This window comes from Topomyia yanbarensis, chromosome 3 (assembly GCF_030247195.1).
Source record: "Topomyia yanbarensis strain Yona2022 chromosome 3, ASM3024719v1, whole genome shotgun sequence".
In the NCBI taxonomy this organism is placed as follows: domain Eukaryota; kingdom Metazoa; phylum Arthropoda; class Insecta; order Diptera; family Culicidae; genus Topomyia; species Topomyia yanbarensis.
Genome location: NC_080672.1, coordinates 126,821,946 through 126,848,140, shown reverse-complemented (window position 1 = coordinate 126,848,140; position 26,195 = coordinate 126,821,946). Strand labels below are relative to the sequence as shown.

At 34.7% G+C, this 26,195-nt stretch overlaps 1 protein-coding gene across 1 annotated transcript in view; it reads right to left on the bottom strand.

The window, feature by feature from the left end:
• Positions 1–8,796: 8,796 nt before the first annotated feature.
• The window catches only part of LOC131691130 (uncharacterized), a 32,872-nt gene continuing 15,473 nt past the window's right edge, over positions 8,797–26,195 (bottom strand). The window contains exons 2-7 of the mRNA XM_058977304.1: positions 22,883–23,238; positions 9,936–10,107; positions 9,657–9,768; positions 9,195–9,379; positions 9,039–9,113; positions 8,797–8,886 (exon numbers count right to left, since the gene is read on the bottom strand). Coding sequence (XP_058833287.1) covers positions 8,813–8,886; positions 9,039–9,113; positions 9,195–9,379; positions 9,657–9,768; positions 9,936–10,107; positions 22,883–23,238 — 974 coding nt within the window. The 3' untranslated portion in view covers positions 8,797–8,812. The remainder of the gene's footprint in view (positions 8,887–9,038; positions 9,114–9,194; positions 9,380–9,656; positions 9,769–9,935; positions 10,108–22,882; positions 23,239–26,195) is intronic.

Sequence of the window (26,195 nt, the reverse complement as noted above, 5' to 3'; positions counted from 1 at the left end):
GTTTTTGTCTTTGTTTTAGATAATATAAAAAAACTAGAGCAGGTGGAGTTGCAGTTTGATTAGAAGAATTTCCCATATAAACCGATACTATCGAAATACCTCTATTGAAGTGGATTTAAAAATACATAGATTTGCAAGTCTACATCACCGATAACCAATCAAAGTTTCCTTGAATACATTGTCCGCCATCATTCCCTTCGACAATTATGTCCCGGGTTCCAGGAATATTCCAGAATAAAGTCACATGGTTCTTCGGAGACAACGGAACGGTATAATAGACCACTGTTGAATTTCGTACGAGCCGAATGACATATGAAACTCACAAGTAAGCAGAACTAAAATGTTTTCAAAGGGAATCTGAGTGCAGAACTATCGAAAATCATTATTCGTGTACCAGAATTTGTCATCTTTAGCGTACATATTACCAAGTTTTGTGGGCAAGAATAGATTGGTACTGATTTCTGGCATGCTCAAATTGTAAAATAATGTCAATCATAATCAAATTCTTTAAACACTGAATTTGTGGCCCCGTTAAATACCCTCATATGTTTGTGGATCAATAGACAGCGGAAATTATTTCGAGCTCGTACATATACTAGCTACAATCTAATCCGACCACGGATCCAGTTGTAAGACGAAAAGTATGGACCAATCATGGTGCAGATAATTAAGATCCATTATTTCCCATATTTATGCTTCTCAAAAAAGCATAAGAGTTTCGATATGGGACTCTTATACTACGTTCACACTATAGACTTAAAACATGTTATAATACTATGCTAAATTGGGTAAACACCAAAATTTCTCACCAGGGCGAAAATTTTTGGTAAAACCAATCTTTGTATATGAAGGACACAAATCCTAACTTATTAGTCATGGGTGCGTTTCGACTTCGTCTCTTCAGAAACCGACACTAACTTTTTGTCGGAATAGATAAGCGCCGGCTTGACGCTAAATCCCTAAAACTAAAATACACTACACCCTTATTCTTGTTTACGACGAATGCGAGATACGTTCGAAAGTGGTTTGTATTCCCGTTTACGACAGCAAAAACAAATGGGCTTACTAATCGATCGAATCGCTTTCGAACGAATCTTGCATTCGTCGTAAACAAGAATAAGGGTGTAGTGTATTTTAGTTTTAGGGATTTAGCGTCAAGCCGGCGCTTATCTATTCCGACAAAAAGTTAGTGTCGGTTTCTGAAGAGACGAAGTCGAAACGCACCCATGACTAATGTTATAATAATTACCAGCAAGAAAAATGTCATCGAGATAGCGTTAAAATATAGTATTATGCTTTAATGGGCAGTATAACAGTAGTTGTACATTTTCCGGAATTGAATACTAATTGCTGATATTAGGGGAACTGGGGGTAAGACGGACATGTTAAGGAAATACTCAAATATAACATAGTAAAACCATGTTTTGTCAACATGTAATAATCTATGTTGTAGTTCCATATGTTGGCTTTCGAATGTCTAGAGGGATTATGCTACATCTATCTTTTTTGAAAGAAACAGAAAACGAACAAATATTTACACTTTTTCCAGACTGCGGGTGAAACGGACATGGTGGGGGTAAGACGGACATGTTGGGGAATCACAATTTACTATTTCCAACGAATGTTTTCGAATACTTTATTGTTCTTCTTAATATATATGTACCGTAAACTGGGGTGACTTTGATCACTCGATTTTTTTCGTAGATTTAGCTAGAATAGTCTACCCAACCATTCAAATTTGAAATAGTTTTACTATAAACTTAAAATATACTGATTTGTTACACTTTTTGATTATATTGTTCGATTTTTAAATACAAAATCCAAAATTTTACTTTACCTTATTTTTATGAAACTTCATAAATTGTCTATTTTTTATACAACAAATAAATCTTAGATTTTAATAAGAATAGTAACAACCAATCGAGTTTTTATTTTTCTTTAAAATCGGATGTACCAAATATATTTTTAAGCGTTTGCTTATTTTAAAAACAATGTTTTGTGAAAAGTTTTGAGATTCCTTTATTCGAGTTGGACTCGAATTGTACAAATTTTGGTCATCGAATTTTACAGTATATTGCAATACTTTTCACAATACCAAACCACACCAATTTAACAATGAGTATCTTTTCAGAATTTGTCTAAACAAAGATTTGAATAAAAACGTTGACATCAAAGACTTAATGTGGGTGTACATGAAGGTGATCAAAGTCACCCCGGAACACGAAAACTGGCTTCAAATGGTAATCAAATGTGGAAAAATAGTACTAAGCAGACAATTTCAGATAAAACTATTCAATCTTGTTCCTCATACATCAGTACATGGTTAAAAAATATTAAACTTGAAAAAAATGTGTTGCGTCTAAAAACATGTAATGTTTACTTCGAAAAGTGATCAATGTCTCCCCGGTTCCAAGCGAAAAAATACGGTTTGGGGTCCAATTTAGAGTTGAAGCAAGTGAAGCATTTTTAATATCGTTTTGGCCGTTGTCATAAAAAGAACTGTACAATCACTTTCATTTTTTATATTGTAACGACATTTAATTAGCAAGGGACTGGAAGGTGTGAAATATTTTTCAATATTAAGAGCTATAGTACTCAAAGAAGAGCAAGGAATTGAAGGAAGAAAGTTTAGAAAAGCGTAGAGTAGGATCGTATGAGCAAGCTTAGAATTTCCCTCCCCTCCCTAAAGTCACTGATTTATACTGTCGGAACCGACAAAAAGTTAAGTCACGGAAAACTTACACCCTAACCATTTTGCGACAATGAAACCCATTGAATAGGCTAGTTTTTGCCCTCATCAATTGCCTGCCGGGGTGTTTTATATGATCGACTATTGTGTCTGCTTCAACAGCTGTGCATATAGTCATTGTGTGTTGCAGAGCCTAAAATTCTCATACCTATTCAATGAACGACGAAATTCAAAGAATTTATCTTCGTCCTTTCTTTGCTTCTTTTGTCGCTAAATGCATGTACAAATAAAACAATAAAGGCGATGTTCCCTCCTCTCTCGATTCTACGAAAACGAGTAGCAGCAGCAGCGACTTTCGTTTTCCTATGACAATCCGAATTTCAATTTCGTTTTGATGCATGCTCAGTAATTTGCGATTCTCATTCATTAAATGAAATTAATGCAATGTGCATCTAATAATGCAACTAGAACGTAGTTAAAATGAGAAATATGCACACCGATCAGGCTTCCGTCTTACAATGCCATCATTAGCTCGCAAATGTACAGAATCGAGCATCGACAAACAAATATCATTGCTAGTCTATTTTCGTTTCCCCAGCAGTATGGTCAATATCGAAGTTACCAATATCATTCTGAATCTCAAAGCGAAAGCGAGCGTGCGGAGAGAATAATGAAAACGCTCTGCTACATGCTTGTTTTGTCCTAGCCCGTTGTCTCATTTTCGATTTCGCAAAGTGCTAGTGGTATGGAAAGAATCTTCGTTCTTTCGTCAGTTTCGCCTGATTTCGAGTCGGGACTCGAACCCAGGTGCGCTGCGTACAAGGCAATCGATTTACCAACTACGCTACGCCCATCCCCGGTTATGAAGCTATACTAGAGACTAAAGAAGAATATTTTAAGTGCTTCGGTTTATTAAAAAGAAAGAAAAATATATGCCCCGAATTTGTCAATATCCCCGTTTTAACAGCCTAAAATTCACCAAAGTGCTGTTAAAAATGGATCTTCACTGTATTAGAATTGTCTAAAGTTGATGTAAGTTGTTATGAAAATTCTGCTAGTTAACTTGAGTGCTTGTGCTACAGAATTTTCGAAGTTGAATGCTGATGAAGTACTATCTCTGATATTCAAACCTAAGCTAACAAGGCACCAATACCTATTAATTTGCGAATAAGTAGTCGAAAGGCGTCATGTAATATTTGGCTAGATTGTGAAAGAAGAGCTTTTTCTAAAGATAAGTGTTATACCTAAATCGAAAACACAGCTAAGAAATCAACCGAATTTATGCTAGCCCAAACACACAATTAATAAAATCGTCGATTAAAACCAACAAACGATACCGAGTAGATAGCTGAAAGTCATAGTAAAAATGTCGATAGATTCTATCATTTAATATAAAATTTGTAGTAAGAAAAAGTTACAGTTCACTAAAGTACATTGAAATCTAATCCGCAAGAACCGAATAGACGATAATGAAATCGGATAGTTTATTTATGTTCTCATTCGTATTCATCACCAACTATTGGCAAAACCTATATCATTAAATGTGTGACAAAATCAATTTATCACTATAAGATGAATTGGTCCGATCTTTTCGATATCAAATTTGAGCTCAGCGACTCCAAATTTACTTATAATGTATGGCTATGGGACGAAATTCTCTAGAAATTGTATATGGCGGATGAAGAGAATATAGGTCAAAGGGAAAGGGGGGGGGGGGTGATGTGGAAAGAGATGATGTGAGGGGAAGTTGACAGATAGATGGAGTATGCAACACCCAACCGCATATTATCCCCTCCATTTGAGATTTGGTTTATGAAAATCGGTTCAGTCATCACCGAGTATTCGATGTGACTAATTCTGGAATACGTCCGGAACCCGAAAATTCCGGAACTGTCGATAGTGGACATAATATTCAAAGAATCTTTGATTGGCCATCAGTGATCTAGACTTGAAAATAGGAATGATGTGATCTAGACTTGCAATTAGAAATGGATTTTTAACCTTTGAAGTATTACGATTGTACCGGTTTATATGGGAAATTCCTATGTGGCCGCAATAGGTTGGTAACTCCGGACCAAATGTCAGATATGAATAAAATTCAATTGCAGTTCATAGGAGTATTGTATCTTTCATTTGAAACTAAGTTTATAAAAATCGGTCAAGAATTCCCTGAGGAAAAGGTGTGAAATTTACTTATAAACTTGGAAAGTACCCGGGGACATCAAGAACCGTCATAGGTGGCAAATGTTGTCAAAGCTGCTTAGAAAGATCGTTAGTGATCTAGACCCGCAATTCTGAGTTATGTTGCACCCTTTTTAATATGTATTACACCATTTTTCAATAGCAGCTTATGGGAGCGTTATACCTTTCATTTGAAATCAAGTTTGAGCGATTCGGTTCAGCCATCTCTGAGAAAAGTGAGTGAGTTTTGAAAACACACACACATACAGACATTTGTCAATTTCGACGAACTGAGTCGCATGGTATATGAGACTCGGCCCTCCGGGCCTCGGTTAAAAAGCCGGTTTTCAGAGTGATTGCATATCCTTTCTTTATGAGAAAGGCAAATAGAGTAAAAGTCACAAACTGTTCATTGTACTTGTTGGATCCCGAAAATTCCTGTTCCGCCTGGTTTTGTCTGCCTCCAGCTAGAATTCTCTTGTCGCATTGTGGAAGCGGCACCATAAAAATTTACAAATTTACCCAGTATTGAAAGGTGGTATCTGGATTCTCTCGTCGTATGAAGAAGCGGCGCTAAGGGAATTCATCAAGATTAAGTGTCAACAAACCGTTCTGATTGCTTCCATTAAGTTTTCTCCCCTTATGTTATTAGTGATACCAACAGGATTTCACAGTTTAAAACCAAAGTTTTGTGAAATTTAAAAAAAAAACATCTTTTAGGCGAAAATGGGCATTTTTTATTGAATTTTCCCAAGGAACTGGACTTGAGAGTAGAATAAATAAAGGGGTTGGCAGTGATTTAGAGTTCCAACTAATTCATTTGGAAGGAATTTTTGTAAAAAATTGGAACGGGACTTCACAGTTTAAAACCAAAATTTTGTGAAATGTAAAAAGGTTAGGTGAAAATGGGCATTTTTGATTGAATTGTCCCGACGAACTGGGACTTTTAAACGAATTTTTTTTAGAAATTTTAAAAAATAACATCATTTAGGTGAAAATGGGAATTTTTCCATCGAACTGGATTTGAGAGTAGAACAAATAAAAAGATGACAATGGTTTAGGGTTCTAACTAAATTATTGCGAAGAAATATTTGAAAAAAATTGGACCGGACTTCATCAAAATTTTGTGAAATTTAGGAAAATAAAATCTTTTAGGTGAAAATGGGCATTTTTACTCTTCTTCAACATCTCGTGGAAAGCTTGACAAGTATCGCGAAATTCGTTATTCAATCTGTTGGATCATATTGTTGGAAGGAGACTCTTTGATTCCCGCGGATACTGATTAGGTATAATTGCTCACGGGTCCGCCACCCCACTTTTGGCCCATCATACAGCGCGCAGTGGATCCACTCCATACAAAAGCTGGACAAAACCTCAAAAGTGGTTTAAAATGAATTAAAATATCATCTAAGGTTAATTTTGGTGCGCTGAACTCGATTTTGATTAAATTAGGACGCTAAAATGAAAATTCGACAGCGTAGGGTGGTTTTAAAAGTTTTTTTTTAATTTCGCAAAAGTGAATTTTATTAACTTCTCAAAACAGATACTTCGTAAGTAAACAGAATCATTTTGATTTCCTAGGGTAGTCCTTAGTAACGACTTAGCTAAGGTGGTTCTAATTTATCGAAATCTGGCGAATAAAAAATGATGTAATTTTATACATTTGTTTGTAGATCTTCAGTCTAATCTGAATACCATCATTGGAAAAATCTTCCCTTCATAGCTCTTTAAGAGATAATCTTCATGTACTAATTTATGAACGTATGCGTTTTGAATAGTTTAGAATAGTTAGAATAGTTATAAAAGATCTTAAGGTGTTTGATAGAATGCCTTAAATTTTTGTTTCATTGGTTTATTTATTCATAGTTATCGCCAAAGCTATTAAAAGATGACAGGTTTATTTGATTTTGGTGAAGATCTCAAATCATGCCCTACTATGCTCTATTCACAGTTGCTCATACGATGCATATTGCAGCTAAGCCGCTCAATACTTTTCCATTGATTTTCAATTCCAATGATGATATGAATATCTCTCCTTGTGGGTACTGACTTGATTTTTCGTACGAAAATATCCTAAGCATACTTTGCACTGTATGTGTATGCTTTGAAAAAGAGGTTTTTGCATGAAACTCTCATCAATTTGGCATGAAACTCATCAATTTGGAAGTAAATTGTTGAGGGAGATTTTAAATTTGATAGTTGATTTTGATAGATTCAATAGGGAATTTGCACTTGAAAATAAATGTTGCATTACTGGCCAATAACTAAAAACCAGGTAACAAAGAACACTTCCCACATTCACGTGTTTACCTTACATCGGTCACCAGTAAAGCCAACGACCAATACGTACCAAATAAATAGGATTCATGGAAAGATATAATAATAGTAGCAGTTAGTTTGCCTCGTTGGCTTCCATTTATTTGAACTTTTCTATACTGCAGATAACTGTGAAAATGTAGAAACACGAGTCATAGTTGCAAGACGGTTAAGGCATACTTATATTTTTATCAAGGAAATCGCCCCAAACCCTGAATTTACAAGCAGCATTCAGAAAAAGAAAACCACCGGTGAATAATAATGCAAAACTTCATGAAATCAAAAAATACTATGCGTCTCCATGAAAAAAACTAATTTTACAAATGTCCAAATATCAACCTTCGGCGCAAAACGGCGCAAGATGACACTATGATTTTTGAAAACTAGATAAAATTCTACGTCAGTTGTACTAGATGAGATCCTTCAACACGCTTTTACCGATAAAGAGATGACACTCTGAATGTAAATAAGTCCGCGTTAAACAACGTAGTTATATTGATTTTATTGGTAACTTTTTTAATAATCATTATTTCTCAAATCGAAATACACCTTTGAATTCCTGAGATGATTTTCTATTAGAGACGTCTATATGTGTTGTTAAATTATCATTGTAGTGCCTATTAAAGCGAGATAAATTCGGTTCACGGTTCAAAAATTTGGCGAAGACAGATTTGAGTAATGTACATTTAGAAAAAAAAATATAAAAGGTATGAAAATCGACAATAAATTTTGGAGGTTTTGACCGGATCGGCCCCACTGTGCAGCGGTATGCTGAATGCAGAATGGTAACGAAATTTTAGCGTACTGTTAAGTGGAGCCGCATGCAGAGCAAGACTCAAGCTAGGATGGTGGCTACCCACACATACACAAATGGGCATTTTTGATCGAATTTTCCAAACGAACTTGGCTTGGGAGCAGAACAAATAAAAAGATGGCAGGGATTTTAGGGTCCAACTAAATCATTGTGAAGAAATTTTTGAAAAAAATTGGAACAGGACTGCCCATTTTCACCTAAAAGATTATAAAATCAATATTCAAACACCGCACCGCCTCAATGATGTCCGATTGAACTAGAAAATTGCATAGATTCCTTTTTCGATGCAATGAGCATTTTTTCTGAGACTTCATGCGAAAATTTAAGATGGCCATTTTCATTGATACCTTCCCTCTTGAACACCCCTAGTTCTCCATACAAACTTTGGTTTTAAACTATGAAGCCCCTTTCCAATTTTTTTTCAAAAATTTCTGCACCAGGGGTTTCCTGGAACCCCAAACTTTCGCTATTTTTTCGATCTGCACCCGATCGCTTGTGGAACAGTACAATCAACGAATGAAAATACTTTCAGTATTTTGAAGGAGAACAATTTGTTTCAATATACCGAATTTCTAGCTTCTTTCGCTAAGAATTTTTATTAAAAATAACCTATTTTTAAGTAAATATTGCCTTAAAAATTCCGTTTTTGCTATTTTTCTACAAATTATGCTATTTTATATGGCGAAACGGAAGGCCAATTGAGTCATGTCTGGTTACTTTTCTGGTCACTAATCAATGGCATTTCGAAGTTGTACACAAAAACATTCTTTATTCTATGCATACGAAAATTGGTATATTTATATGTTCCAAAATCACTCGTAAATTTTTATTAGAAACATTATACCTAGAGCAATCGTTATCACTGCAGAAGACACTTTTAATTGACCTGAAAGGATAGGGTCAAGAGACAAATTTACATTATTAAAATGTTGCGAAAACGAAATGCAAGTTCAGAATTATCGCTAAATATCCAACACCATCCTCGTCCATTCAAAATTCTGAAATATAATTAGGTCAGTCATAATATACTATCCATACCGGTGCAATCACTGATCTCGAAACGTCCTCGTTCGTCCATCCTCAGACGACTCCATCGCGTCAGCTGGGTCGGATCTGATACCGAGTGAGTAGAAGAACAGTGGTTATTAATTATTGATTAGCCGGGCGCAAATGGGTGAACAGCGCGAATATTACCGTAATAGATAGTCTCACGCTTTCGCACGTAGCTCGAGCCAGGCACGGTTAAAACGCATCCAATCGATGTGGGCGAAATGAGCAAATGCTTGTCGATCAGGCCGTAAACCGTTTTGTTGTACATGTGGTACCGGTCCGACAGAACTATGGTGCGTGAACTAACCAACAGCAAGTCACCGCTTACCCTGCAAGAGACAAAACGCTTTTAATATTAGAGAATTTTCGTTTTCCGCATTGCACTACACCGGTGTAGCCGGTGCTGCAATCATTCAAACTTGGGTGTTATCAATCTATTTTTTACACTACACACTGATCTTTGTCAGTCTTATTTAACTTGTATGTATGTATGTCCTTTTTCCAAAGCACCTAAATCAACATGCAATGTTAAATAGTAAAAAAATTAAAACAACATTTTAACACATTTTGCAACCTTTACGATAAGGAGACACCAAATTCACTTACACTAGCACCAGATTCGGTTCAGGATAGATCATAAAAACCGTACATTTGATCAGCAGCATGTTCTCCCTATCGGCATCGTTCTCGTAGTGAAGTAGCAACATCTTTTCCGGAACTAACAGCAAACAGTAGCAGCGCCAGTAGGTGCGAGGCAACACAAAGCAGCAGAATCAACACAAAAAAGCAAACATATTGAAGTATGTATCAACATAATCTACCTCATCAATCTTCCCTGTCTGCTGCATGTGAAAGATACCAGGAAATTCAGAAACGGATCCTTACCAACGATTTGGAAGCGGGCCGCTTTTCGATCGAACGATTCGTACGTTTGCACCGAGCACATGTACTCGCCGCTGTGGTTAAGCTTCGGATGTTGTATCACCAGTGCTCGGTACTTGTAATTGACCGAGTCCGACATTGAGTAGTTGGTGCGGAGTTCTCCTTTAAATTGGTTCTGGTGAGAGTGAAAAATTAATGCGTGGTCAGTGTCACACTTCACACTGCATGGCAAACAATGCTAAACTATCTACTAAGTAGTGGAACCATGTGTACAGCAACTAACGACCATGTCATTTTGTTGTGACTTGTATTTTCATTACATATATCACACATCTCTATGGAACTGAAATGGTAAACTGATGGAGTAGCATGGTGTCCTGTGCAAATCTGTGTTGAAGAGTTGTTAGTGACAGGGATAAATGGGATTGTGTAAGAAATAACTATTAGTTATCGATATGTATGACATATAACATTTCTTACTAGAACGCAACCGTTAAAAATATTACAAAAAAGGTTGAACAAGAACCACCATTGAAGTTCAAACTCCATTATATTACTAAATCACTATTCGACGTGCATTTTTATGCGGCCACCCTCCCGTAACTCTGGAATCGAAATTCGGATAAGAAAATCAATTGCAGCCGATGGAAACCTTATATTTCCTATTTATGATTAGGTTCAGTAATCTCTAAGAAACTGAGGTGTACTTTTTGCACCTACATACATTTGTACACACATTCTCCGTTATCGTCGTAATGCGACTAATGGTATATAAGATTCTGTCTTGCGGGCCTTGGTTACCCGGTCGAGTTTTGAAGCGATTGCATAATTTTTCTATGCCGGAAAGTCGATGTTCAACAAAACATTTCTTTTCGAACACTAAATTTTGACGTTCCATGCAATTGTGTGCGGATTTTTCGGGTACCAGCACGGTGTCACAGAATGATTTGCAAAGTGGGTGGGCGGGGTGGTTTGGATTTAATTCAATACGGTGTGTGCTGCTTAAGAGTGTTGCGTTTGAAAAAAAATATATTTATTTTTATGCATGCATGTGCGTTGTAACTTGAGCCTATTGGTTTTTATGTTTCATATTTCGGTTATATGTTTTTTATCAGTAAGGCATCTGACAACGTGCTTCTGTAGTTATTGCACTGTTCAGCAGCGTAGTATTTTATATAGGAGAGTACACTCAGGTTTTTTACGCAGATTTTGAAATTTACGTGGTTTTCATTAACGCGTTTTTTTTAAATTTACGCGGTTTTCATTTACACGGCCTGTATCCCCTGCGTAAAAAATCTGAGTGTAATTGCATCGGAAACAATCACATTCCCAGCAGAACTTTTTGTTTTCTAATTTCAAACACTTTTGTTTCGTACTGCACACAACGGAAAATTTTAAAACAGAACTTACCGTCCCAGCTGCAGTTGAAGCGGGTGTTCTTTTTCGATTCAAATTCAAGCCATGTCTTAAGCGTTACTGGAGTTGAAATTGTTTTCCCAGTTTATCCAGTCAGAATATCTGTCCTACCCTATGTATTTAAAACACAGTTCTAATTGCGTTTTAAAGTATACAACAAATAGAACGGTTGGGTATACTAATTTAAATTTTAAAATAAATCTGTTTTAAATTATGAAACAAACCGCTGTACTGAAGATATAATTATGTCAGTCCTATTACCACATAAAACGCTGCAGAATTGGTTTAATAATACAATGTTTACACTACAGAGTTATAACACGTTTTAATAATCAGCAACAAGAAAAATGTCACCAAGATAGCATAAAAACCCGTTTTAACTGGTAGTGCGAACGTTGCATAAAAATGTAATTTATCAAATAATTTCATTTTTTCCACCACTAATCGACCAAGAAATACTTAAACTTAAGATTGTTTACTTAAGTTTATTAGTACATTATTGAAAATTTAAATGGAAAATGAAATTTCATATTTCATGGAGAATCTGTATATTTCCGTTGGCGGGCGTGGGCTTCCTCATCACAGCTCTCAATATGGAACTTTTCTTTTGAATATATTTTCTGGACAGACCAGCCTATTTTTACTAGATGGATCAGCCAAATAATGCCAATCACCTAGTGAGATACTTGATTAATTAATAGATTACCGTTAAAAGACCTTCAATAAATTATGTTTTGATGGGGAGGGTATATAGCAAATTGTAACATATGAAAACAGGCGAGTGGACAAGAACGTGAGTCGATATGTGTGATAGATAAAATTCATATGCACGCACTTGAAAAAAGCTACATTTTTAATGTCACCGTGGTCGTGTCCTGTACACAACCCTCTAATTTTTTATTGTATTTTATAGTTTTTCAAAACAATGGATCGCAAGTATAATTTGCGCACAGTAACTGCTGTAATAGTAACGTTGTGTGTTGCCAATGTATTACTGATCAGAAATATTTTTTTCATTTCAATTTTCACCCCATTTCATGGTATTTTCTAATCCCGATTTTTAAACTTTCACTCTTCCATATAATTGCACTTTTTCAAAAATATCGAACTTCAATTTTATACCGTTTCTAGACTATTCTTTCAACTTTTAGAAATATTTGATGTTTTTGAAATCGGTTGAAAATTCGTAAAGTTATAGTGATTTTTGTGAAAAAAATCAGAACCGCGATTTTTTCACTCTTTTCTTGTTCAAACCAATTTATGTATCATTGATTCAATAAATTCCGCACTTTCACTTACACAGCTATTTTCGCAATTAAAAAACGAAGAAAATGACGCACTACACATTTCTTTTGTTTGCATTTTCACCTGCAAAATTGCCATCAAAGCGTGGGGTACATTTATACCCCAGTGCAACGTTCTAGGGTGGAAAACGCAAGTGCAACGTTCTAGGGTTAAGCCCAATGCAGTGCAGTTATTCCAATACATGAATGAGACTCATTTATATTTCATCCTTCCCGTTTTCACTTAGATTTAGTTCGAAATTCAAAAGCAACATTACTTTTGTGCCAATTTTTTGGAGCACTGAAATTGCTGGACCCAGTATCTCTGGAACTGGAACACCGGGCCTCTAAAGAAATGTCAAAGTTTGAAGTAATTAACTTTCTCCAAGAGAATCAAGCTTTTGGACGAAAATCAGATCACATCATAGCAGATAACAATATAATATTGCTGTGAGAGCACTTCAGCGAATATTAAATATTTAGTCTAGGCTACACATAGGAGAGTCCGGGGCTAGTTGGCAGATGGGGAAAGTTGGCGGAGTCCCCTTTTCTTCGTTTCTATTAGACATATGGCACTGTTCGTTGGGCGTGTACCTTAAGTAGGGTGAAATACATTGTCCGATGTGTTTTGTTGCATAACATTTTGCTTTGTGGAAGTTGTGGGCGATATTGTGTTTTCAGGCATACTAAGGAAATTTTCTTAATGTTAAACATTTTGTGTTGTATAAGGTGATTTTAAATCTATCCAATGAAGGATTATATTGTTCGACAGTACGTGAAAAGAGCTTTCAGCATACTTACAGATATTGCACCAATCCACAAATAAAAGTTGTTGTTTAAATACCCCCGGGCTGAGGTAAGTTAGCGGGTTTTCCGCCCCACATACTTTTGCCTATAAAAACAAAGGTAATGCAACAAACATTTTGATAAAATTCAGAGAGGTTGCCAGGGGTCTGCCATTTTATTCAACGTGCTGTACTTTACACGATCTACCTAATTCAAAATGGTAAAAAATGAATACAGAAAACACCGCCAGCTAGCCCCGGTCTCCCCTACAGTATACTCAATCATTACAAAAGAAGATGCTGGAAAATGATAGACAAGATAGTGGTCGCAATGGTACCAAAACGTCCGTTTAATTAATTGTGCTCTAGGAGTTGATTTTAGTGATTTGGTGTGTTAGGAGTACTTTTTTGGAATGTAAGCCCCCTTCTTTTGATGTATACTGAATTGTGATTAATCCACCGAAAAATGAGAAAGAAAATTTATTTCTAATAACTTTCAAGATAGAGTTATGATGTCAATGACAAAGTTGTGGATAATTTTACTACGAAAAAACTTGCTAAATATGCAAATTCTCCAAAATATAATGGTGATGTGATAAAGCGCATTGTTCGTGGAAGGCACCCAACAAATCATTTTTTAATCATAACTTTTTTCTGACATCTTTCCAACTCTTTAAATGTTATAAGTAATTGAGAAACTACAGATATTTGTCGAAGACGTCAAAGTTTTTCATTTGGAAACTTAAGAGTTATTGAATAAAGTAGTGTAGTTTTAAAATACCGCCATTTTGAACGTCAAGTACTAGGAGATATGGAAATACGTGGAAGACATTTCGATTCTATGAAAAAGACAGTGAAAAGTACCATAAAAAATACTAGTCACAACGGGCATCAACTGGGCTGTGTGTAAAAAATACTTTCCAGCAATGCATGTTTTATATTTTGTAACAAATATTTTTATATTTTGTGAAAATATTTTTCTATAATTTTTCTGGCAAGTCTGGTCCTAAAATGCAACTCTGATTACATAATCGTTTCGTGAAAACGTCATCTAACACTTCTGGTTATGGTGCTTACTCCTGCAAATACTGTCAAAATTTGTGCACGTCTGTTAGTATTAACATTCGAAATTGTGTTAATTTTTGGATAATTCGTAAGTTTGAGATTACAGAAACTGAGAGTTCTAAATTCATATGTGTACTTCGATACTTCCAATGATTTTTAGAACATTTGACGAATAGAAAAAAATCACGTTATGTTGAAAACATCCTACTAATTTTGTTATAAAATATAAAACATGCATTGCTGGAAAGTAATTTTTCCATACAGGCCAGTTGATGCCCGTTGTGAGTAGTATTTTTTTCTTATGGTACTTTTCACTGTCTTTTTCATAGAATCGAAATGTCTTCCACGTATTTCCATATCTCCTAGTACTTGACGTTCAAAATGGCGGTATTTTAAAACTACACTACTTTATTCAATAACTCTTAAGTTTCCAAATGAAAAACTTTGACGTCTTCGACAAATATCTGTAGTTTCTCAATTACTTATAACATTTAAAGAGTTGAAAAAATATCAGAAAAAAGTTATGATTAAAAAATGATTTTTGGGTGCCTTCCACGAATATTTTGGAGAGTTTGCATGTTTAGCAAGTTTTTTCATAGTAAAATTTTCTACAACTTTGTCATTGACACCATGACTCACAATTCAGTATATATCAAAAGAAAGGGGCTTACATTGCAAAAAAATATTCCCAAAACACCAAATCAATAAAATCAACTCCTGTGCTCAATTAAACGCGCATTTTGGTACCATTGCGACCACTGTGCAGAGCACTGGATTTAAAACCATAGCCGTTCGCAGCGTGCTGGTTCCTTCCAGGAATGAAGTTAACACAATGCTTTGGACACGATTATCTAGTAATGAAGTTTCTTGAAAAGGGCCGTTACGGTGAACGTGATATCTCAAAAACTACTCAACCGATTTTCATGAATTTTATTTTAATTTGTTTTAATTCAAATTCTCGTAGACTTGAACAATTCATTTTCTATACAAAAAAAATCGATTCTTGGTAATGAATTTTTGTTTAAAATTGTTAACATCTAAACTTTATCAATTTTCATAACAAAAAAATATTTTTTTTTTGAGAAACCGAACCGTTCAAGTACACCACAAGATACTTTTCTTCAATATTTTTCTTACTTTTTTATTTCCGTTGAGCGGTTCATCTGGGTGAGTGCTTACCGCAAGCCCATGCGAAAAGGAATCGCTTTGAGGGCGGAGCGATAGCTCCGACAGTTTTCAATATATTTTTTAAAGCAACCTGTTTTTATTTTCTTCGATAGTACTACCAACAAATTGCCTCTCACTATTCTAAACAAAATTCACATAAAACCCTTTAAAAGTCACGAACTTAACACGCTTTTTCTCTTCAACTTTATATATAACCACTTAATTAATCTTGGAACGAATCGATAAAATCAACAGATGGCACATGTCCGTTGAAATTAACACCGACCATATATCGTACTGAAACTTGAACGAGGCTTCGATGTTCTGATATCAGCAGGTATCGCATGGAAATCGTCAATAAGAGAAACGCACTTTTAACTTTCTTCTAGAACTATTTGACTTAATATAATAATATCTTAGAAAAACTTTTGGATTCTACTTTTATCGGTTTAAAAGCTAAAAAACTCTCAATGGTTATGGCAGTTAAACGTTTCGTTTCTTTAGAAAAAAGAATCGCTTTTAAAACATCTGCATAAATTGCTTTAGAAAACCGAAAAATTTATAATAATAAGTACAGTTTAATACAAACGACAAAAAAATTATGTTTAAATTTACTATTTCATGGAAAGTATGATATATAATTATGCCATTAAGAAACATGTTTTCGAAGAACAACCAACAACGAACCCATTGCCTGAACGTAATGTGCCAGAAGAATCAGGAGGCGGTCAGTACAGCAGTCACATAAGTATTGGATAACAATCAAACGAGGAAATCAGTGGGAATCAGACTAGGAGCTTATTGCTTGCAGTGGTTACATGTCGGAACAGTGTGGTGAGCTGGAAGCAGCTGAAAAAGACGTTCGTGTGGAAGAAAAATTCCCTGCACCGATAACAATCAACGACCCAGGCTGTTACCTGTTGACTTGATGTTATATAAGAGTGAATGGAGCATTTCGAGTTGTTGAACAAACAAAATAAGGCTTGGGAATTTTGGATTAGTACGCTTGTAAAGTATAAAATGACATTCGGGAGCTGAGAAAAAAGCACAAAAAGTGAACTGCGGTTTAAAACAATTTTCTCCTTAGTGGACAAAACACAATTTTTTACCTAAATTTTCTCCACTTATGAGAAATATAGCTTAGCGCAAAAAATGATCAACCACCTGATCGTGATGATAGATGAAGAGTTTGCAATTCTACAAGGTGTGGCGAGTAATCTTATCTCCATCTCTATTTGAAGTTAAATATGTAGGCTATCGCGTACGTGTATAAGTAAAACGAAAGAAAAACTACGTGGAATTAAATTGAATAAATCGTAATGATCGTGTTCATTACATTGCATTGATGGTCTCATGACTTATCGACTGTGATAATTATCGAAACATAACGCCCCTAATATTACATATACGCTATTCTTCCATGTTCTGTTTAGCAGACAACGCCTATTGGGTGAATATGTTGTCACTGTCTTTTGAAAAGGGTCAAATTTTTTTTACAATTTTTTTTCAAATGGCTATAGTCTAAAAATGACAAATCCTACAAAAAATATGTTGTAAGAGAGGTTTTCACAAAATTAGTCAAATTTTTGAACAAAAACATTGAAAAAATTCTTCATTGACTCCTACACTGAAAAAAAAACGGTTTTGCAAATTTAAAATTTACAAAAAAAACCATCTGTGATTTGGATGAAATTTTGTTCCAAGATAGATAATCTACCGTCAAAAATTCAAGTTGGGCGCTTTCCAAAAAAAAGTTATTTTAAAAAAACTTTTCCTTGTCCACACTAATTTTTTTTGGTGTATTTTTGTCGAAAACTAAACCAATTAAAGTCATAATCATCTCAGAATTCAATAAAACTGAGCTTGTGAGAAGTTATTGTCTAATTTAGCAACTAAGTATGTTTTTATCAATCAAGAATCCCATTGAAAAAAGTTTATTTCACTAAACAAATATTCCATTATTACTTCTTTATTTTCTTGTTTAGTTCTGAAGAAGGATCAAGGAAAGCAAAAACCACCACAACATTATTCATTGTATTTTAATTATTTTTTTATTGTTTTTATATATAACATTTGTCTTAAAACTAGCTTCATGCATGCTATTTTGTAGTATTTTTTGTGTACAAGAAAATTATTTTTGGTTTATCTTCTGAATTAGAATACCTTTTCACCTCTACTTTGCCACCAGGAATAGGCACAAAACTGTGGAATTTCTGAGCGCCAGATATTTTTTTGGCGCTATTATACAGTTCTTCTGACATTTTGTTGTACTGTTCAGTGGATATGTAGCAGAAATTTAATTTTGTGATATTTTTATCAGTTTGTTCAACTGCTCAGTTATATAACCCTTGGGGAGTGGTTATGGTATTTCCATAGTCGCGAGCTAGACTTTCTCTTTCTGCCATTTGCTTGAGAGTGCCACCAATAGCATCACAGGGTCCTTTTCCATTAGATGTTGCAAAAAAATGCCATTCTTTGCTTAATTTATACTTTGACTGGAATCTACACAAGCTTGAGAAGTTTTTCTTATTTTTGTATTGTACTGCTGCTCCATCATACATAAAATAAATTTTAGAAAAGTTTAACTAATTGTTTCATAATTCTTCCAGTCGCTGAAAAAAAATTCAGTTTGAGCAAGGAAATTTTTTTTTCAAATCACTTTTTTCCTTGTAAGTGCCCAATTTGTATTTCTGAAGGTAAGTAGGGAATATAATTACCCATATTGGAAAAAAAATTTCATCCAAATCAAAGATAGGGTTTTTTAGTAAATCGACTTTAAATTTTCAAAATAGATTTTTTCAGTGTGGGAGTCGATGAAGAATTTTTTCAATATTTTTATTCAAAAATTTTACTAATTTTGTGAAAAACACTCCTACAACATTTTTTTGTAGGTTTTGTCATTTTTAGACTATAGCCATTTGAAAAAAATGGTAAAAAAGTTTGACCCTTTTCAAAAGACAGTCTAAATCATTTTTGGAAAAGCAAAGTATGCAAAGTGGCTTTTTGTAACAAAGTTCTCATGTACAGAAAGTTTCATAAAAATCTGAGAGGATGCTGCACACATTTGTTCGAGTTGGCACGAAATTCGTCTATATCTCGTTATGTTATCGGTGTTTACTTCTTTATTGGTGTTGCTGGTTGTTGCTTTGGAGGTACTGAATGCAAGATACAAAATGCATCAGTTATTGGATATTTTAGCAGCGAATGTCGAAGGCTGGTGTTGGTGTTGATTGCAGTAGGTTGATTTTTCTTCTCGGCTTCGGTGCATGGCTTTCCGTAATGTGCCATCTGAGTACAGAACTGGCACGTAGGAATCTGACCAGTGAGTCCATATTAATATACTTATAGTTAATGTTAATTTTGGCCAATCGAGACAGATAGGAAGATATAGTTTTCGTCAGTCACACATCAATCACACAAACGCCGTTGTTAATGCCAGTGAAAAGGTTTCTCCACTATCGCTCGTAATGGTTGCCACTTGTCCATATTCCATATGATTTAATTTATTGGGATTGGTTTGAAAGACGTTTTTTCCTGAACTAAACTTATCAACGTTACCCGTATACGATTGCGAACGAGGTTTAGTTGTATGTATCCTAAAGATTAAGCTACAGTAACTATTTCACCTCGTTTTTAATTGTTCCACGTCGTAGAGACTGCTGTTGTCATATGGGCAAGGCTTCTGTCACGTTACAAGTTTACGCATATTTCATACGATAAGTTTGCAAAAGCGATAAAATCAGATTTTATCTCAATTGCACATTATTAAGGTCACTAAACGCCACCTTTTTTACAGAAAGTTATTTTCTTTCATGAACGGTTTACACGTTATTGTCATTTTAATACGTCTGTCACGTTACACAATTTTCGCAGTGAGTTTGGAGGTTGTCCGACTAAATTGCAAAAGTCTGTTCCGTTGGCTCCCAAATTTGCGTGAACACAGTTCTAAGTTGAAGCTTGGAAAACAAAGAAGAGTTTTAAATATAGTGTTCCTGAAGAAAAACTTGTTTTTCAATTTTATGGAGAATTCTCAATGATCTGTAACGTTAAAACCAGAATCTGTCACGTTACAGTTCTGCATTTTTTGTTGAAGCAAGGATATCGAGACAGTCGTACACAAATTATTGTTGATCTGGGAACTGAGTATTTACGGGAAATTGCATCTTTATTTCGGAAAACATATTGGTTTTGGTGAACAAACGTGAATAACCTATGAAAAGGTCATAATTTCACGAAGTAACACTTCATTTAGAAAAAATATTAAAATAACTTGAAAACATTTGCATTTTGAAAATAACATTTTGAAATACATTCTATAACTAAATTGTTTGAAAAAAAGTAGATTAAAATTTTGAAATATGTTTCATGTTTTTGTTATAAAATCTTTTAGTGTTATTTTCTCAACAGTGCAATTATATTTTAAACATTTTTATTTGCAATTCAATTTTAAAAGTCTTACGTTTTTTGTGTTTGGTATTTGTGAGAAACTTAATAAAAGGGCGTATTTTCAATACTAGATATTTTTGTTGAAAGAAAAACAAATTATTTCGGCAATTTTTTCTTAAAAGCATTTTGCTTCAGATTAAAATTTAGTTTTAATATTACATAAGAAAATTATATTTATGACCGGCCAATACTACGAAATTTAGAAGCATATTTAATGTCGTTGTTAAAAATGCTTTCTTACTAATAACTTCTTAATAATGCTATTACAGTTTCTTCTATTTTTAGGCTTGCGGTAACATTTTTTTGTAATTGTACTTTTTCAACATTTCTTTTTTAAAAAATTTCACCAAACGATATTCACACAGAAGAATTAATTCCCCGGAACTCGCTATCATATAGTTTTGCTGCACAAATGGCGATATTCGAACAATGTATTTTGAAAGTTTGCATTCAAGATCTCATACGCCCTTTTTAAACATTACTCTTGAATAAAAATTGTCCGTTTAGCTGTGCAAAATACTTAGTCTCCCATATAAATGAAACATGAAAAGTATCATCAGAACTACCATCACCATGAAACATGAAAAGTATCATCAGAATCGAAGATGGTCACCATCTTTGACGTAATTGAATCAATCTTGATTGAATTGCTTTACACCATAAAACATCTGTCACGTTACATAGGATGAACTATGTATTCTCAAAAAGGAATAAGACTATAAGGTTTTTACAATACAATTTCAAAAAGTAGACTCAAAGTAGTAAGAAAAACTGTAGGTTAGACATTCCATGAAAGCTGTTGGTGTGCTCCACAAAACTTTTTCGAATTTTTGATCTGTCACGTTACAAGTTATTTGCTTTTCATTACTTCACAAGTTAAAATAAGCCTTAATCCATTTTTATCTTAAATCTTTAAACAATATCATCAAATTTAAATAGGACTACGATGGAAAAATGTGGTTCTAGGCAAAAAGCTGAAAATATGGATTTTGTTTACCTCTTTCTCTCCTTACGGTCTTTTAGTCATTTTCTTGTCATACAAGAAGCATAAGTCATACAAGTTTTTTTTATTATTAATCCCCTCCACTATCCCCCATACCAAAGAGCTCACACAGAGAGCCCCCTGGTAATCGACACAACAAGTAAACAAAAAGAAACGCGGTGATCAAAACAACAAACAAAATAATATGAAATCCCAGTGTAACTTAGTTCCTTTGAAGAGATTCACAAAATTAAGCTTAATTTAAATCAAAAATTTAATTATTAACTTAGTGATAAAGTTCAATAAATGATAAACATGGAATTTTTTTGGACTTGCCATTAATTGTGTTTGATATTGGAGGTTATACACATACGAGAAAAAAACAGTTTGAGGCAAAATTTGTCAAAAAAAAATTCGCCTGTGGTTGCCATTTTCGGAGCCTTGGCCATGTGATTAAATCGAAATTGTGTTCTCCCGTTTGCATAAAAATATTAATTATTCAAATGTCGCAAAAGGAGGTCGCTAAACGAAGACTAGATAACACAATGAGTTTTTAAACAAAAATTAAAGGGGATAGCCTGATCGTTTCTTGAGATATTAATGTTACCAAATACATGGCTTCGTGAAAAACGCATGTCATGTTTTGTTGACGATTGCTTGCAGATAGAAATCGGTTCAGGTCAATATATTTTTTATCTCAATGAATAATAGTTCGATTCGTTTGAAATTTTCAGCGCATATTATTGAAAAAATTCACGTTTAGAAAATGTAGAAAAATCTATTTTTACAAAATTTCTCACCGCAGTGGGTCTGGATTCAATCCTAACCGAGGTCGTTGAGATTTTTTGAGGTGAAAAATCTATGGTCATGCCTTCACTCGGAAGGGAAGTAACACCGTTGGTCCTAGTCCAAGTATTGATGTGAAGATATCAAGGGTACAAATGGTGAAGTCACCGCTATGGAAAAGGCTGCGCACGCCTATGCTCGTTGATATGACTGGTCTTGGTGCACGCAAGATCTGTGACTCAATCATTAAAATAACCAAGGCTACTGTGCAGCATAGGGTAAACGAGCCCTTATTCATCTCATTAGTCTGAATGTAACACTATTTCCATTGCAACTCGGCTTACAGTAATTGGATTGTTCTTAAATAGGTATCAGCACAGGTTAAGCAGTAACACAAAAAATTGGGTTTGGAAAATGTAAAATCCTCGCGCTTGAGCGAAACAAAACGCTTATTCATCGTACCATTTGACGTGATGCATTAATCAGAGATAGCAAACACTGCTCTAACTAATGTATTCAAATTGGTGGGATGAATACAGGAGCCAAGATGGATTAGCGCACAGTTACCCTACAAAATTTTAAATGGCGTTTTCGTTTTTCATTTTATGCTACACTGTCGTAACATTGACTATATTTACTTAGGTATAATAAATCCAACTTTCTCACACACACACAACACTGGTACTGAAAGATATTTAAAATTTATTGTAGTTCCAAGTGGATTGAATGGGAACTGATTGTACCAACCATTACATTACATTACATATTAGATTTTAAATGCAACATTGACATATGAGGAACACTTTAACAAGTGTTCGGCCAAAATATCTAAAATATTCTAATTCAACATCTTCAAGGAAATTCCGATAATATGAAATGGTAGCACTGTTTTAGTGACAAGATTAAGTTCTAGAATTTAAGTTTATACTACAAATAAAAAGAAATACATATGTTGAACGTTCAAAGATGAAATATACAACAATATAATCAAATAGCGGAAGATTTCAACAAACCACTAACCATTCCTATGGGATTCCTTGCCGGTATCCACTGGTATATCAACTTTCGGTTGAAGTACCACTTGAGCACAAAACCGCACTCATTAGCCTTGATCTCGTACTGGCAGTCCATTATAAGCGGTTTGACCGCGGAGGCACTACTTGTATTAGTAAAGTTTATGTTTGCACCCGCAATAATGTTGGCCCCTTCATCTAGCGGCGTAGGGATGGTACTGTTCTCCGCTACTGGCTCATCTCGTACGAAACGTTGGTGCTGTCCCCATTGGTGTCCGGAGGAGAAGGCGAAGATAAAATCCTTCCTTTCAAGGATGTACGTTCGTGGCACCTCGAGATTGGTAATGTGGACCGACGTGTAAACTGGAATAATAGATAAGAGAATAGATGTCACTTGTCAAGGAATAGTAGAAGAAATGTTGTTGCAGTGTTCTGCGCTTTTAGGAAAACATGGTAATGAACAATATGATGCAATTGAGAAAATAGTAAAACATAATTATTATTAAAACTGTTTTTGTATTCTGTGAAAACGTATCATCCCAAGTCGTTGCACCAAAGAGATAGGTAAGACACCAGAGCGAACACTTCGTCGTCTCTAGGAAACTGAACTCAAACAGCGAAAAATCTTGTCTTTTCAGTTCTCACTAAGGCCACCCAAGGCGCAAGGAAAGCTTCGAGGGATTATGTGCAAATCCAAACTCCATCGTCGTTCTGATTCAACCTCACTACAGATTTGAATTTGTGGCATGGCATGTATATAGAATGCTTGGTAGTCAGTTGGCGTTCTCTAAATGGTACATCTTCCCACAACGGGAAAACCAACACAAAAATGTTGTATGAAACAAGACATTACACGAACGACGCTATTTCAGAAGAACGAAGCAAAGGCGCTAATGAGGTTAAATATTTTATTGTATTATTTGGGTAGATTGATCCCGTGTTAAAATGTTCACTCGCTTGCCAGTTCGCAGTGTCTTGTGGTGATTGTGGTTCCACAGTATGATAGGGTGTTAGCTCTAGATCTTAACCTAGGGGAATTATGGTTAAAACCGACATCTTAAGCTTAACACAAAACCAATAAAATTATAATTTCTACACAGAAATGTTCTTCAGAAAATTCTTAAAAAGGCTTAATTTTGTCAGCGCTTCAAAAAATTAATTTCATTAAAAATTATTGGTTGCAAACCTTGGAATACAAAGTGACTTCTTCTGGGCACTGCGGGTAAAACCGACACCCGTTAGGGGTAAGATCCCCTTCAATTTATTTCCTCTCCAATTTTTTTTTCAAATCTTGATCTTTATTAAAAATATTATATATGGCTGAGTAATAAAGTGTGAATATGTGTGATGCAAATATGTGCTTTTTGTAGCTTCGTCATGTAGTTCGAGGAAGAGAGTTCGAAAGCGTAGGATTATTTCTTGGTGTGGATATTTCCAAATAATCCTTACGCACATCATTGCAACCTTCAGTGTCATATTATTTCGTAAGAGAAGGTTTGCAAGTGTTCTACATTCTGCTAATAGGATTCATTCACTTATAAGTCACACACACTTCTTAGTAAAACTATCTGATTCAAACTTTGATTTTTCGGGACTCTGATCATCAACGATCTACCGGTGTAGACTGTGATAAAGTTCTTCAATGGCAAACCAACAGAACAGTGATTTGAAGAGCTTTGTATGGCTAAAACCTTAAAATCTACCAACAAAATCTATCATCTAGACGAGTATGAACGCTGCTGCCGCATGTTTTGTTTATTTTTTATGACATTCGGCGTACTAACGTAAATCCAATTTGTCTTCAAATGCTCTACATAAATACACAAGCAACTAAAAATAAAGTGTCATTATGAAAAGAAAAAAAATAATTCTAGGGAAGGTATGGGGTGTCGATCTTACCCATAATTCCCCTACCTATCGCTGATGACGGTAGGATGGAACTCGGAAACGATGCTCAACGTTTACTCAATAATAAAAGATATTATTCTGAAGGATCTTCCCTTTTTTCAATAAACTAGGTCGTTATGTTTTATATTAAGAAACTCATCAGAAAATTTAAACAATTTAAAATGCGATGATGGATCAGTATTGTCGTGATTTTAAGCCATTCGAATGCGGTTGTTCTGATAGGTACATGAATGAAACTCGCGTATATTTCATCCTTCTCGGTTACACTTACAATCATTGACACAAGTCGGTCACACACTATGATATTATATTTGATTTTTTTTTCCAGACTCATGACTCAGCAGTCACTCATGCATAAGTTTATTCACCTTCTACGAGATGTTACAAGCAGCGAGTGAATCCATTCATGATTCTGAAAGAACAGTTAATGTAAATAATGTCCCCGATATTTACTGTGTACATAAGCCTTAGGGGAGTCCAAAATTAGTTGGCGGTTGGGTAAGTTTGAGAACTCCTTTTTGTTGTCTGTATGCTGCACTAGTTCTTTTTGTGTATTTCAAGTGATGTGAATGTTAACCTCCAATGTTAACTTTTAAATATCATTCTGACAAGTTCGGTATGCTCCGTAAAAAGGTTTGAATTATCTAAATGGACAACTTTCTATATTACAACAACGGCTTATCTCGTGTATTTTCTAAATTATTTTGCAATTTTTGAAAAATAAAGTGTTTCAAATGGTGATTGGTTATTAGTGTAGAAACGGCTGAGTTTATGTCAATAGTGTTTTCGAACAACTTATCAAAAATTACAAGGTCTGTCATTTGCTGCTAAGATTTTCGTAATTTGTGATCGTTGTATAAGTAAGATTTTTCAACTCATTTTTTTGGTAAAAGGTGAGCTAACTTCTATGAAAAAGTCGAGGAGATTGCTTTCATGAATTGTTTTTCTGAATGCATGAAATCTCCTCTTGTAACGCTTAAGAAGTTATAGCTCGTTATATTTGGATGGCCCTAAAATTATTTTGACATTAAAAATAACTTACTCCACTATCTGGGGCTAGGTGTCATTCTAAAATCTAAACTATCTCCCATGTAACGAAACTATGTAAGGTTTGCACGCTTATAACTCCGATATTACTAGATGGATTTTAATCATTCATACACCAACCGAATCAGAAACATCTAACTTAAATATTGGTAATAATTAAATATCTCCTCAATAAAAGTAGACTTTTGGAAATTGGTAAAATTAAAAAGTTCACGAAAACCGGGAAAATTACCATTCGTGAGGCAGATTTCTCAGACACAGCCGTCAAGAGAGGGCAGCTTAGTTGCTCAATGAAACACGAAAAGTCGTAAATAGAAGCAACGCATGTCCGTTTAAATCAGTTGTTGCTCTTATCCCATACGAGC